This window comes from Chiloscyllium punctatum, chromosome 5, assembly GCF_047496795.1.
Source record: "Chiloscyllium punctatum isolate Juve2018m chromosome 5, sChiPun1.3, whole genome shotgun sequence".
Lineage (NCBI taxonomy): Eukaryota > Metazoa > Chordata > Chondrichthyes > Orectolobiformes > Hemiscylliidae > Chiloscyllium > Chiloscyllium punctatum.
This window is the reverse complement of record NC_092743.1, coordinates 86992933-87009339: the sequence shown is the minus strand read 5'-3', so window position 1 is coordinate 87009339 and position 16407 is coordinate 86992933. Positions and strand designations below refer to the sequence as shown.

General features: G+C 39.9%; 1 protein-coding gene across 10 annotated transcripts in view; it reads left to right on the top strand.

Moving 5' to 3' along the window:
- LOC140477201 (coiled-coil domain-containing protein 102A-like) overlaps positions 1–16407 on the top strand; it is a 570837-nt gene that overhangs the window by 253565 nt on the left and 300865 nt on the right. For all 10 annotated transcript variants that reach the window (XM_072570682.1, XM_072570683.1, XM_072570679.1 and 7 more), the window contains one exon: positions 14535–14744. In XM_072570682.1, the coding sequence (XP_072426783.1) occupies positions 14535–14744 (210 nt within the window). The remainder of the gene's footprint in view (positions 1–14534; positions 14745–16407) is intronic.

Sequence of the window (16407 nt, the reverse complement as noted above, 5' to 3'; positions counted from 1 at the left end):
GAAACTTGAAAGGGTTCAGAAAAGATTTACAAGGATGTTGCCAGGGTTGGAGGATTTTAGCCATAGGGAGAGGTTCTTTAGGCTGGGGCTGTTTTCCCTGGAGCGTTGGAGGCTGAAGAGTGACATTATAGAGGTTTATAAAATCATGAGGGGCATAGATAGGATGAATCAACAAAGTCTTTTATCTGGGGTGGGGGAATCCAGAACTAGAGGGCATAGGTTTAGGGTGACAGGAGAAAGATATAAAAGAGACCTAAGGGGCAACATTTTCTTGCAGAGGGTGGTATGTGTATGGAATGAGCTGCCAGAGGAAGTGGTGGAGGGTAGTACAATTGCAATATTTAAAAGGCATCTGGATGGGAATATGAATAGGAAGGGTTTGGAAGGATATGGGTCGGATGCTGGCAGGTGGGACTCGATTAGGTTGGGATATTTGGTTGGCATGGACGCGTTGGAATGAAAGGTCTGTTTCTGTGCTGTACCTCTCTGTGACTCTATAAGTGGAGCATGACACAGCCAGCAACAGTTTAGGAAATAATGATCACAATGTCATTAGACTTAGAGTAGTTGTTCAAAAAATGCACGGTCATTCGAGCTTACATACACTAATTGAAGAAGACTAATTTCAGGAGGTTAAAAATTATGAAATCTTGCCCAGGTGGATTAGGAATCAAAACGTGGTAGACAAAACAGTAACTAAAATATAGGAAGCTTGGAAGAAGGAAATAATTCATGTAATGGATGCATTGTGGGGGAAAGGAAGGATATCCATAGCTAGAGTTCTGCTAAGGATTTGAAGGTTGAAATAAAACAAATAAACCAAGCTAAATGTACAAGGGGCAACGGAGTTCTAAAAAAAGTAATAAAATGTTCCAAAAAGTGGATGTGTGTATAGATTAGGATCTGACATCAAAAGAGACTTGTTGCTCATTTATAAATACGTACGTATCAATTGGATAGTCAAAAGAAGATTGAAGAAAGCTGGTATTCACTTGAGTGAGACTACTTTTGCATGATTCTGGCCACAACTGGATAGATTAGAATGGAAATCATCAGCAATTCCTACGTATTTTGCTCTCAAACTATTATCTCTGGAGATGGCTAAGGGTCTGGCATTGGTGACCCTCTATTTCTCATCTCATGTTGCTCCTTGCATTACTATCTGAAAACAGAGCAGCAGTTTCCTATGTACACTGATGATACTCAGCTCTACTTCATCAATACCTTTCCTTACCACTGTACTGACTCTAAATTCTTTGAAAATCAGAATTGAGCAGAAATTTCCTCCAATAAATTTGGAAAGAACAAAACCATTTTCTTTGATTCCTACGAGGAGCTCCAGTCTTGAGCTACTGACTGTGTTTCTCTCCTTGGCAACTGACTGAAGTTTAAATCAGACTGCTTGTAACTTTCAAGTTGCATTTGACCGACTATCAGTGCCATTGGGCAGATTGACTTCTTGTAACTTTGTAACACCACCTGACTTTGTCTAAACCTGAGCTCATCTGCTGCTGAAGCCCCAGTTCCTGCCATTATTACCTCTATGTTTAACTATTCCAATGGACATTCTCCCATCTTCTATCCTGCATAAACTTGTGCTCAACCAAAGCTCTAATGCACGTACCTTAAGTAACATTCATCCATCTACTTGCTGATCGTTGACTACTGAGAGAGGCCCAACTTTAAAATTATCACTTTTTTTCAAATTCCTCAACATTTTTGCCCCTCTCTATCTCTGTAACTACCATTAGCCCTGAAAGCCTTTGAGATTCCAGTGCTCATCTAATTGTCTTGTCCATTCCTGATTTTAGTCAATATAGTATTGAATTGACAAAATTCCAAGCTCTTGATTACCTCCCTCAACCATTCACTTTGCTATTTTGTTGTCCCCCTTTTCAGGTGCTCCTTACAACCTAATTCTTTACCTAAGATTTTGATTATCTATCATGGTATCAGTGATTTGCAGGAAAGTTTTGATTTGTGATGCTCTTGAGAAATGCATTGGTGAGTTCCATTTCAGTAAAGGTGTTATATAAATGTAAGTCTTTGTCATATAAGCAACCATATTGTTTAAATGAGATTACTGTCTGATCTTAGCAGGGGACTACCATTTAATAAGCAATGCATTAAAAGGGATTGAACATAACTTTATGAAATAGTTGTTGGCTGGCTTCACTTCGGAAAAGCCTAAAATATATTGATATAAAATATTGGACTATGCTGTTATGAAAAGAATGGCTAATTTGATCAATTTAGAAGAATGAATTTTCATGTTATTTGGTGTAATTTGCCCAATAACTTTCCTTTGTGTTTTCTAGTTGGTTACCAAGCATTATTATATTAGACTTATAGCTTAGTTGTAATGGTTCAATAACCAAACATTATCACAGGTAGAACACTGAATCAAATAACCTTTCTCTTATTTTTCTCAATGGGGCACAAATTGCTTTGGTTGCTGTGTGTAGCAATATTGAACATTTGTTCAACAGCAACTTTTTCACACAGATTGGTGCATTTATGGAATGAATTGCCAGAGGAAGTGGTAGTTACAGGTACAGGTCCAACATATAAAAGACATTTGGGCAGTTGGCCTGAATGAGTTGGACCGAAGGGTCTCTTTCCATGTTGTATGACTCCATGACTCTGTGACTCTATAAGAATGTGATTGAGATGTAACTACATATAGAGCCAGAGCAGTATTCTATCCTTTCATTTTTATATGGGTCTCGAAGTTCCATTTTAAGCTTGGAGCAGGAGCCAGGTGGATGACATAACAACCTGATCTCAGCAGTATCCAAAGACAGGCAACTCCATTTTTCTTGGCAATCTGTTCAGACTGAATCCTTAGGTGGGTAACTTTCGTGTCCTATCTAAGAATTAATTTTTCTAACATACACTTTGCTGGCCTCAATTGTTACTGAGTACAAACTCTGAAAGCGTTCTGTATATATCTTTTGAGCTTATTCCTGCTGGCCTCCAAAGGATCTCCATTCATTGGTGTCTTGGGCTCAGAATTCTTGTCTTTGTCCTGAGGTGCCTCCATGGTCTGATCCTTCTTGCTTCTCCAGTTAATGCACCAGAGTATCCCTCTACTCTGAATTTTAGAGAGAGTGGAATTAATGTGAAAAAAAAGACTATACAATAGAACCAAATGAAATATAGTGCCTAATATAGGAGATTAGGTCAGTTGCCTGGTTGGTTATGAGTTTCCTTATCATTTTTTTCGTTGTGCAGAGGCCCAATTGTCTGAGAAAGATTCTCACCTTTCAATCTAATTTATTAATAACTCAGTTTGGTACGATGCCATGGCAATTGCCATTGATAAGATCAAAATTAACAAAAGCATTGCCAGTTTCTTAAATTCTTGAATTTCCTTAATTGGGAAGTTTTCTAATGCTAAAATCATTTCAAAACATATAATTCATAAATCCAAGCATCACAGAGGGCTATCTGATAAGGCTTGTGATTACAAAAAAGGTCAATTTTATGTCTAGTGAAGATTATATCCATTGTTTTAATTGGAATTGATTTAAAACAATGGTTAATTCTGTGGGATTCATGACCAAAACTTTAGTTCAAATTAAAATCATCTAAATCAATTTATTCACTAATAAGAGACAACAAAACAGCAAAACATTCACAAGAGGGTGATGCACTATAAAGGCCGTTCTGCTATATGCGTTTCCTCAACTTGAATTCACTGTAACATGATTGACAAATTGGGGATGCTATTTGTAAAGTGCGAACTTTTAAAACATGTATTGGCTATAACGCGATTACATCGCCAACACTTTAAGCACTGTTTCTAAAGTGCAATTGTTCTGTTATGCAGGGTTGCCCATGAATGCAGTGTGTTTTAGAAGAACTGACTGTGTATTTACCAAAGACAGCCTTCATCGTGTTTTATTTTTGTTTTGTAGCCAGTTTTTTTTTACTGTCAATTGTTGGTACATTGCAACATTAGTTATGAAAATCAGTTTTGTGTGTTATATATAAGTTTATTACATTCCACATCTGTTTGCCAGGGATAGTGGGAAAAGATATTTGGTGGATTTATAGTTCCCTCACTTGGAAATTTATTGGGGTGACAGCTGGGGTAGGGTGGGGAATTTAGCTACTCATTTCCTGCCCCAATTTGATGAAGCAGCCATTTTAAATTGCAGATGACAATGAAAACCCCTCAAAGCCAAACGAGCCCTCTTTAAGCTTAGAGACCCAGCAGCCAACAAATTTAAATCAAGACCGAAGAAGGAGGTGCATCGGTATGACTTCCATAGCAAGGTAACCCTCTGAGAAAGGTAGCCAGGACAAATTGGGGACCAGTAAGGCTGAGAGACAACTGAAGATGTTTCTGCGTAGAAGAAGCTCTGAATTTTGGGTTTTCCTACATTTCACCTGCCGTAACATACCCCTCCCACAGCCCTTCTCACCATTGAGCCAGGGTGCAGTACTGGCAATCATCATTGAGCCGCACAACATTAATGGTTGAGAAGCTACCTCCCAGGACTTTAGAAGAGGCCTGGTAATGAGACCCAGCCATCAAGTCTTGCCCAGTTCTCCTGCACAGCTGCCACTTCAAGAGGGATTAGTCGATCAATTTGCTGGGAATAAAAATCAACCTCAATTTGTTCACTTCTTTTACAATAAAGATTGATTCTTTACCTTGAGGTTGACACTCCAGAAAAACATGCAATCTGGGTGAGAGGTGACCAACCACAGGTAAAATCCTTAAACAGGAAGAAAATCTGAAAGGTAAAATAGCCTGAATTTATTTTTAAGTTTGGAGCAATTGTGGTGTTAAATATTCTAAACTATTAATGGGGAATTCAGGCAGTGAGATAGACCTCATTAATACAACTTTGCTGAACAGTGCCCCATTTGAGAAGTACAGCAAGAGGCAGTTCTCTAGGTTCTGGGCAACAATTATCAGGGGCCCAAAAGCTGTTGGTGGGAGCTCAAGTAATTCAGTCAATAGGAGTTTTCAAGCGTATGGAGTGTTGCAGCACAGAGTTCCAGTGGTTCAAAGACTTAGGTTGGACTCCCAGGAGTCTTCTGCACACCCAACTGTAATGGCTGCTGCTCCTGGCTCACCAGTCTTTACTGGTTGGAGCTGTCATGGGATCCTAATTTATATCTAGCAATTTTTGTGGTCAATGGCAAATGAACAGCGGCAACATTATGTTGCATTTTCTCATACAGTAATTATTGGACTTTGTAATGTGTGTTTACTATCTAATAAAAGCTATTACATCCTCTGCAGCAACCTGTTTGAACAGGATGCCCAACTGGATTCCTCCTTAACCTATCAAATTGATGAACATCATTGAACCTAAACTGAAAGTGTCTGTTAAAATGAGCAATGAATTTCTAATCCTGTGCAAAAAATCAATCTTAAGGCTCTGAAAACGACTGGATTGAGAGAGAGAGAAAAAACAGAAAAAACAAAAAAATTAAAGCCAATGAGTTATTTACAATCTTACATTTCCAACAATAATTAGAGTCTGAAAGAGAGAGACTCCATACTGTTTTAAATTAGTTTTCAATGCCAGAGAGGGCGCTTAGTAGCAACTAAGATTTAATTTGCCATTAACAAGGTACATATTTGGAAATGGATAAACCATAATTTTTTTCTACACACATATCAGTCAAGAATTGCAGCTTCAATTCATTCACTATCTTGAAGTGATGAATCAAGTGTTGAGACTGCTACCGTGCAGCTTTCGTACTGATATGTTTACAATATGTGCTGACTCAATTGTGATTACTGTTAGACTTCAGAATGTGCAACAGGTGTTGGAGAGCAGGGAGAGAAGTGAGCTTCAGCCTCTATCTCTCTTCAATGGTACAAACACTGATTTTATGACAAGTCATGAGAGAATTAGGTCTAAAACATATCATTAAGTTTGAAGTTCAAATATGAATAAAATCTTAATTTGGGTATTTTCACCAAACACGATTTCCCAGCTAGTGGCTGTGGTTAGAAAGCATTTTACATGCCACATTTTTTTTAAAGGATGCTCAACTTCCTGGAATGATGGTTAGATCCTAAATCTTCTGTCTCAAAGGTCAGTTTGCTGTCACTGATACTTGTTGACACTTACAACAGTAAAAATGGAAAACTGAAAATATAAGTCTCCATTCCTTTTGAGATAGGAAGACTTATGAACTCTTTAAAAATGGCAAATGGGTTCCATTCTAAGACTGATGACCCCATTCTCCAGGTTTCTGATTTTCAGGAATTCTTTTAAAGGTGCAGGCTGTTTCACTTTGTGAGCTCAGACCTTGAACTCTGACCTAATCAAAAGCTTTGTGGAAATAGGAATGGAATTTTAAAATCATACAGTATGGAAGTAGGCCATTTGGCCCATTGAGTCCACAGCAACCCTCTGAAAAGCATCCCACTAGACCCACCCCCTACCTTATCCCTCTAACCCTGCATTTCCCATAGTTAATTCACCTAACCTGCACATCACTGGACACTATGGGGGAATTTAGCACAGCTGATCCACCTCATCTGCACATCTTTGGACTGCGGGAGGAAACTGTAATATCCAGAGGAAACCCACACAGACACGGGGAGAATCTGAAAACTCCACACAGACAATCGCCTGAGGATGGAATTGAACCCGGGCCTCTGGCACTGTGAGGCAGCAATGGTAACCACGGAGCCACCGTGCCATCCCTTACGTTTCTTGGAGTTTAAAGGGTTGTGAGTCACTGCACAGCAGAGGTGTTGTGAAGCATAGTCTGCATGAGGGAGCCTTTTTGAAAGCTAAGTTCAAAGGGTCCTCCTCATGTTGTCATCCATCTTACAAGCTGTGTCCCCCTAACCTCTCCCCAAGATCTCTGGTCACTCTGGCTATGGTGCAATAGACAAAATGGAACCAAGTGAAAGAAGTCCCACTCAGATTGATGGCAGTAGAGAGAAGTGAAGAAGGCTGGCATTGCCATTTGTGCAAAAGGCTGCAGAGATGTCAAGGAGAATGAGGAGGAAAAGTTTACCTTTATTACAGTCACTTAGCATGTATTTTGTGACTTTAATAACAACCACTTTGATACTGTGGCAGGAGAGTGATCTGATGAAATAAACCTGATCAAATACAGAGTTATGGGAAGGTAGGAATGGATTTGGAAGCAACAATATGTTCACCAAATTTGGAGAGCATAGAGGTTGACCATAAGATGATTGTTTGCAGGGACAGTGTGATATAGGTTTTATTTTATAAGGAGAGGAGTGATGATTCCAGACTTAAGTCTTACTTCCATTGTTTGGAACACTGGTGAGACCATTGCTGGAGTATTGTGTGCAGATTTGATCCCTTGCCTAAAAAAGGATGTATTTGCCCTGGAGAGAGAGTGGAGGTTCACCAGATGGATCCCTGGAAATGGCAGGACTATTGCATGAGCAGAAATTGAGAAAACTGGACCTGTAATCTCCAGTGTTTGGAAGAAAGAGAGAAGATCTCATAGAAACTTACAATGCTTGCATTCCTGGTTGTCCCTGGAAAATTGAGCAGTTTTAGTCCACGAGAGAAAGGTCAGGCAATATGTTAATTCAGATCTGGCAGTGAATGGCTAAGGTAATTGACCACTTCAATCTTTCAAGACAGTGTCCCCTGGACTTAAGAAAGCAGACAAGAGTGCAGTACTGGAGGAATGGAAGGCGTAAGAGAGAGTGATTAGTTTCACCAAGAATGAGGACACTGATGAGTCCATGCCTTTAGATTAATAGCCCAATAATATAATGACTATGTTATTTTGCAATCAGTACACATTTATGTCTGCATTGCAGTACAGTCAAACTAATGGAAAAATAAATGATGATTGATTTTATTAAAAAATGTAATTATTTGTGGTGATGATGAATTGGTACTCAGTCTATTTGCAGTGAAATAATCCCTTAGAAGAGACTGGCAGCTACACTTGCTGGTGCAAATGCTAAAAATAAACTGATATTTCATTAAATTGAATTGTTGCTTCTTTGATGTTTGTCAAGCTCATTTTGAATTAATCATTATGAACATATAATACAAACTTGTCCATTGAAACAAAAAGGAATGTAGCCTTTCCTCAAAGGCATTGGGTAGAAATATGTTTGAGCAGATTCTTTTAATTAATGGTATGTTTCTAGTGATGTCATAGAGTGTCATGAATATAATTTGAATAATTTTGTTTAGTTATAGATTGGGTGGTCTACTGCATCCATAATGCCACTTTAACAGTAATATTGTCCTTGGCGTAGATATTCTTAATGGAAAGCTAAGTCCACAAAGAGAAAGAATTAGATGAATATGAGATAGAAACAAAGGGAGGCCATTTGGCCTGTTATCTCTGTGCTGGTTGGGAAAGGGTCAAATCCCACTTTCTAGCTTTTGTTTCGTGACTACATCTATACAGCATCTCAAATACACATCGAAGTGTTTCTAAATATAACATCCTCGCAGTGGGAAAAAAAGTATACTTCATCTATCCTACCCTAGTCTCTTATCCACCTTCTTATCATTCCTCAACCCCTCCTTTCATGTAAACTCCCCAACTCTATTCATAGCCATGAATTTGACCTTCATATCTAATAAGGTCTTGCCCGTCCTGTTGTGTCAAACACCGATCAGGACTGCTGATGTTTCTTTGTTTCATTGTTCATCCACATCCTTCTTCCACACACCCCATCCCTACTTTCTTCATGCCCTGGAAAACAACTATCCCTCAGTTCCTTTGTAACCACACTGACTAGCCTTTGGTGATAGAATCATAGAATCCTTACAGTGTGGAAGCAGGTCATTTGGCCCAGAGGGCTTTTGCCCGAAACGTTGATTTCGAAGCTACTTGGATGCTGCCTGAACTGCTGTGCTCTTCCAGCACCACTAATCCAGAATCCACTTTCCAAAGAGCATCCCACCCAGACCCACCCCTACCGTACCCTGTAACCCTGTGTTCACCCTGGCTAATCCATCTAGCCTGCACATCCCTGAATATTATGGGCAATTTGGCATAGCCAATCCACCTAACCTGCACACCTTTGGACTGTGAAAGAAACTAGAGCACCCGGAAGAAATGGGAGAATGTGTAAACTCCATACTGACAGTCATCCAAAGGTGGAATTGAACCCAGGTCCCTGGCGCTGTGAGCTGTGCTAATTGCTGAGCCACCATGCCACCCTCTGGTGCTTTGGACACCAAAGCATTTTTGCAATTGCTCCTTTGTTTTTTTCAGTAGAACCATTCTCTCTGTCATCTTGGCCTTTCCCCTTGATATAGTCCTCATTGCACTCCCTTCACTCTCGGTGAAGCAGACTTGGACCTACAACCAGCTGTGCAAGCTTCACTGACAGCAATTCATTCAACTTCTACTTTATTGAATACTCAGTAGATAGGACTGCTGCCTCAAACACCAGGTACCTGGATTCCATTTCACCCTTGGGTGACTGTGTAGAGTTTACACATTCTGCCTGTGTCTGTGTGGGTTTCCTCTGGGTGCTCCGGTTTCCTCCCACAGTCCAAAGATGTGCAGGTTACGTGGATTGGCCATGCTAAATTGCCCGTAATTTCCAGGGATGTGTAGGCTAGGTGGATTAACCATGGGAAATACAGAGTTACTGGGATAGGGTCAGGGGCTGGGTTTAGGTGGGGCACTCTCTGTGGGGTCATGGTGGACTCAAGGGGCCAAATGGCCTGCTTCCATACTGTAGAAATTCTATGATTCTAAATACAATAAGAACTCACTTTAAAAAGCATGAATAAATTGTATTGATCAGTAGAGGAGTTGAGGTCTGGGACAGATCAGCTATGAACTTATACAACATTGGTACAGGGTTAAGAGGATAGATACCACTCTTATTTCTTATGTTCCTACTTTAGGAAAGTGAAACACTTTCACTTAATTGTTGGTCACTTCATATGATCTCCATCTCCATATTGGGGCGAAGAAAGACCAATGCTAAATTAGTTAAAAATACTTGAATTGCATTCTCCCAGTGAAAAGCTTTTGAAATAAGTACTGCTCAAATTAATTCTCCCTTTCAAAAAGAAGGCAGTGGTACTGAGCTTGTCAGGAGGAACTGCACATTACCGTTAATTTCATCGGAGACAGTTCAGTGAATGTTCACTCGAGTAATTCCAGAGATGAAAGGCTTGCCTATTGAAGAGAGATTGAGCTGTTTAGAAGAATGAGTGGGAATCCAATTGAGCTGTAAAAGATGTTAAACGTGGTTGACAAAGTAGATGTAGAACAGATATGTCCCATTTTTGGGCAATCTGGAATGAGAGATCATAATTTTATGCCAAGGGGCAGCTGATTTCAAACCAAGATGAGGAGGAATTACTTCTGTCAAAGGGCTGTGGAATTTAATACACTTGAATGTGGTGGATGCTGGGACACGGAATAAATGTAAGGAGGGTTTTACAAATATATTAAGGACAAAAGGAGAGAATAGGGCCCCTCAAAGATCAGCAATGCGGCCTTTGTGTGGAGCTGCAGAAAACGGGGCAGATACTAAATGAATATTTTGCACCAGTATTTACTGTGGAAAAGGATATGGAAGATATAGACTGTAGGGAAATAGATGGTGACATCTTGCAAAATGTCCAGATTACAGAGGAGGAAGTGCTGGATGTCTTGAAACGGTTAAAGGTGGATAAATCCCCAGGACCTGATCAGGTGTACCCGAGAACTCTGTGGGAAGCTAGAGAAGTGATTGCTGGGCCTCTTGCTGAGATATTTGTATCATCGATAGTCACAGGTTGGGTGCTGGAAGACTGGAGGTTGGCTAACGTGGTGCCACTGTTTAAGAAGGGCGGTAAAGACAAGTCAGAGAACTATAGACCGGTGAGCCTGACCTCGGTGGTGGGCAAGTTGTTGGAGGAAATCCTGAGAGACAGGATGTACATGTATTTGCAAAGGCAAGGACATTTTAGGGATAGTCAACATGGCTTTGTGCATGGGAAATCATGTCTCACAAACTTGATTGAGCTTTTTTGAAGAAATAACAAAGAAGATTGATGAGGGCAGAGCAGTAGATGTGATCTATATGGACTTCAGTAAGGCGTTCAACAAGGTTCCCCATGGGAGACTGATTAGCAAGGTTAGATCTCATGGAATACAGGGAGAACTAGCCATTTGGATACAGAACTGGCTCAAAGGTAGAAGACAGAGGGTGGTGGTGGAGGGTTGTTTTTCAGACTAGAGGCCGGGTGACCAGTGGACTGCCACAAGGATCGGTGCTGGGTCCTCTACTTTTTGTCATTTACTTTAATGATTTGGATGCGAGCATAAGAAGTACAGTTAGTAAGTTTGGCAGATGACACCAAAATTGGAGGTGTAGTGGACAGCGAAGAGGGTTACCTCAGATTACAACAGGATCTGGACCAGATGGGCCAATGGGCTGAGAAGTGACAGATGGAGTTTAATACAGATAAATGCGAGGTGCTGCATTTTGTGAAAGCAAATCTTAGCAGGATTTATACACTTAATGGTAAGGTCCTAGGGAGTGTTGCTGAACAAAGAGCACTTGGAGTGCAGGTTCATAGCTCCTTGAAAGTGGAGTCGCAGGTAGTTAGGATAGTGAAGAAGGCATTTGGTATGCTTTCCTTTATTGGTCAGAGTATTGAGTACAGGAGTTGGGAGGTCATATTGCGGCTGTACAGGACATTGGTTAGTCCACTGTTGGAATATTGTGTGCAATTCTGGTCTCCTTCCTATCGGAAAGAAGTTGTGAAACTTGAAAGGGTTCAGAAAAGATTTACAAGGATGTTGCCAGGGTTGGAAGATTTGAGCTATAGGGAGAGTCTGAACAGGCTGGGGCTGTTTTCCCTGGAGCATCGGAGGCTGAGGGGTGACCTTATAGAGTTTTACAAAATTATGAGGGGCATGAATAGGATAAATAGGCAAAATCTTTTCCCTGGGGTTAGGGAGTCCAGAACTAGAGGGCCTAGGTTTAGGGTGAGAGGGGAAAGATATAAAAGAGACCTAAAGGGCAACTTTTTCACACAGAGGATGGTGCGTGTATGGAATGAGCTGCCAGAGGGTATGGTGGAGGCTGGTACAATTGCAACGTTTAAGGGGCATTTGGATGGGTATATGAATAGGAAGGGTTTGGAGGGATATGGGCCGGGTGCTGGCAGGTGGGACTAGATTGGGTTGGGATATCTGGTTGGCATGGATGGGTTGGACTGAAGGGTCTGTTTCCATGCTGTACATCTCTATGACTCTATGACTCTAAGAGATAGAAAGGTTTTTACTGAGTAATGGGCTAACTGGTTATGGCGAGTAGGTAGGAAATGGTGCTGAGGAAGAGAGAGACATTTTTCCTTCGTAATGGGCTGAAGGGTTATGGGAAGTAGGCAGGAAAATGGTGTTGAAACCAAGATGAGATCATCCAGAATCTAATTAAATGGTGAAACAGGGTTGAGGGGCTGAATTGCTCCATGTTCTTATAGTCGTATGGCCAACCAGTTGTTGTGAATATCTAGTTGATTATTCATAAGTTTTGGAGTATTAGTTTTCTGAATTTAAGTTTTTTAGCGGTAGGAAATAAGGACTTCTGATTATGAAACTGATAAACAATCCTGAAATAAATGCAATATAAATTGAGTTGGAACTTGTTGTATTTAAAAGGTGGCTTGTATTTGTCTTGCATTGTCAACAGTTGATCTTTGTGCTTGTAATTTGAGCGAGGGAGTCTGAAGAAAAGATTGTACGCTCCATTAGTGAAATAGTTTAGTCATATGAATTGCAGAATCAAAGAACTATGTTGAAGATAAATAATTGGATTTCATTTCTAGTTGAATCATCACAAAGAATGCCACTATCACAGATATAGTAATTTAGGCTGGAACCTTGCTTACAAGGTTATTTTATTTAATACTATCCATTCATGTTTGCTAACAAAAGCAGACAGTTCAGTTTGTGAACAAAGAGAAAGAGACCTACAACTTTGCTTGGTGAAGACTGCATTTCATTAGATTTTGCAAGCCAACATGATGTTAAAGTTAATTAGGTCTGCAATTTAAGCAAAAAAAGAATTTCATTATTAACCATGTGGAATACAGATGGAGCTGTATCTTAGTTTGGATTTTGAGAGGGGCAAAAAAGGCTTGCAGCTTCTAAAGAAATCTACAGTGAGCCTTACACAGCCTTGTGGTAATAAGCAGTCAGCAGAGTTAGCTGGTAAGCTAGGCCAATGCAGTTGGGTATCTGCCAGAAACCCAGACAAGTTACTGAAGCATCTACTTTCATGAGGAATGGAAAGAAAAGGTAGAAGGTTTTGTCGCCAAAAGCCTAATGAACAGATTTGCATGAATCTTCCAGGAGGAGTTGGAAGGAAAATATAAGGAAAAGTAAAGTCAATTCCAGACGACTGTGACATACATTTTGGATTGGTCCCAAGAAAATGCAGACATTCATGATTTTTTAAGATAAGGAATCTCGTGTGGAGACGTGAAAAATAAAATTGAGTTTATAGTTCCCAGCCTTTATGAGCTATAGCATTAACAGTTCTGAACTTCGTTTCTTCCTTTCTCATTGCTATAGTGTTTTTTTTAACTGTGAAATGTAGTGACTTAGTTCTCATGGTTAATTGCATGGCATTCAGATTTCTTCTTTAATCATTGACAGTTCTGTATAGAATCATAGCCGTCTCTTGATTCCTAGATCATGCTGAAATGACAGATAACAGCTGGAACGTAAGAGTGGAATGATAATGAGCTGTATTGCCCACTTCCAGTCTGGGGTTCTGTTCCTGATTGATGTTAATTGCCTCATGTTACAAGATGCATTAAGTGTTGTCATGGGATAAGAGAGGGATGAAATATGCTTCGGAGAGCTCTATATCTGTAATAAAGGTACAGCTTTAAATAATTGTACATAATATCAGAATTTCTGAAGAAAGATAGTATAGCTTTACAAAATCTTGAAATGCTAACTTGTGGTGTTCTTTGCACAAGGACACCCAAATCCATCTGAGTAGCAACATCTTTAAGTGACACTCCTTGTAAATAATATTCTGTTAGATCAATCAGGAATGGCAACCCCAACAGCATGTTTGAAAGCCATTTGGGAAAGATAGCAGCAGAGAGTGAGAAGGTATGTAACTGAAAAGTAGTCCTTTCTGTTTTGTTCTTTGCTACACTTAAAAGACACCCTTCCTTGGTTTGAATAAATCTTGTTTGTTGTGAAGATTACCTGCTTGTATGTGTCTGATTGATCTCTGGACCTTTGGTCAGCTTCATTCTACTGCTACAATCAGGAATGTGGTCAGTGTCAAGCCTAGCAAGTGCCTCCATGGTTAAATAACATGTTGACCCGTGCTGTCTAGAGTTAAACTTGAAAAATGAACATTGGGTGAGATGCCAAAGAGTTAGAAACATATATTGAACTCCATCTCAAAAACAGTTGTGTTGCAAGTGAAAAATTAGACTAAGATAACAAATATGAGTCAATGTTTTAGCTGAGGAAGCAGAGCTGTTTCTGTTGAAAATTTGATTTCTTAGCTTTCTTAGTATGCTATTAGTGACTGTTTGGATCTGCTTTCTTTACAGCTAGAAAGACTTCAGGCTGAGAACACTGCTGAATGGGGGAAACGAGAACGATTAGAAACAGAGAAACTGAGCCTGGAGAGGGATAACAAAAAGTTAAAAGTCCAGATTGAAGATCTGGAGAAACTGCTGGCAAAGAGGAGTGAACATAACACAAACATCATTGATTCAGATTTCAAAGCAATGCAGTGTGAGCTGTTTGAGAAGAATAAGGTAAGAATGGCATGGTTCTTATGCAGTGAAAACTTCAGAGGTTTAGATTAAAATGGCAGAATTTGTAATATGTCATTGAGCAACTGGAGGAGAGAAAGTATATTCAAGAATGCCTGGAAATTAAACTAAACAAAAATAAACACACGGAACTGCAGATGCTGGAAATCTGGAACAAAAACAGTGGGTGTTGCACAAAGTCAGCAGTCCTGGCACCATCTGTAAAAAGAGAACAGAGTTAATGTTTTGAGTCCAGTGACTCTTTGTCAGAACTGAAGATAGTTGGGGAAGGATAGAATTTATGCTGATGACGGGAAATTATCCTGGTTTATTAAAATACTAAATATGAATGAGCTTAGAGTATACTTACTGCACGTTTCCTCTAGAACATTATGTACCTTCCTGGAAATCTAAACTCTGTTGCGGAAGGGCTGTGACATAAGAAATCGCACAAAGAACAAAAGATCAAATCCAGAAGGAAGCTAACAGCTATCTGAATACATCCATATTTACAATAGTCTGTACATCTGGTGGGAAAACGTTGCACCACCTGCTGAACAACTTTGTGGCTCAGGCTATTTCTCAGAGGACTGGTTTTAATGCTTTCTGCAAGTGCGTTTTAAGGTGATCATGTGGAGAGGCTCATAGCTGATTTATGGATCCCATTACATAACTTTGTTTCCACATCTGATACAGTTAAATATAAACAGTGATTAACATTTAAATGACTGTTAAATGACTTCATTTATAAGTCAAAGACTTCTCCAAGTACAGTTGGTGAAGTGTTGCCTTGTTTGTCAGCGTGTTCAGTATTTACTGGTTATCTTACGACAATATGTTTGACAAATTTAATCGAGGTTTTTGAGGATCTAACTAATGGCTCAGATAAAGCAGAGCCAATTGATGTAGAATCCGATAAGGTGCCACACAATGAATTAATTCTAAGGTGAGGGTTTCAGAGACATGTGGACAGGTTACATGAGTGAGGAAGGTTTGGGGAAATGAAAATGAGTGAGGGAAGATGTTGCAGGCAATAGAAAGAGCATGACCCTTGGTGGGAGGTGGGTGCAGTAGAACAGAGAAGGGTGTAGCACTTACCCTGATGGAGAGGATTGGCTATTCCTCTGGACCTTGGAGACTGTACTGACCGGATGGTGTTGACGTTCCTTTTTAAGACTGTGAACCAGAGTGAGAGACAGAGACGGTAAAATGGCCTTCAGTTGTCTTTATTCAGAGAATTTGCTATTGCAAATTTCTGAGCTGAAGCTACAGCACTGAGTGGAAGTGGCTTTCTTATACCATACCATAACAGACAGCTCATTAATATGATCAACATTTTCAGGATACATGTATCAATTCATTAAAGAGTTACACATTTCCGGAATGCAATTGGCAGTTCATTGAGATATCTCACATTTATAGGGTGCAGTTATCAGTTCATTGAAAAGCACTTGAAACTGACCCATTCAGATTGGTATTTGAAATTTGTCTGTTCAGTTAAATGGCTTACACCAAATATAAACACTCCATGATTACCCCCTGCTGTGCGCTCAAAGGGTTTGTACTATGTTAAATGGTCACACCTACCTGCTGTCTTTAGTTCCCTTTTTATCACTATTGTTGCCACTGGAAATTTGCTGTAAATTCTGTGCCTTACAATTGTGTT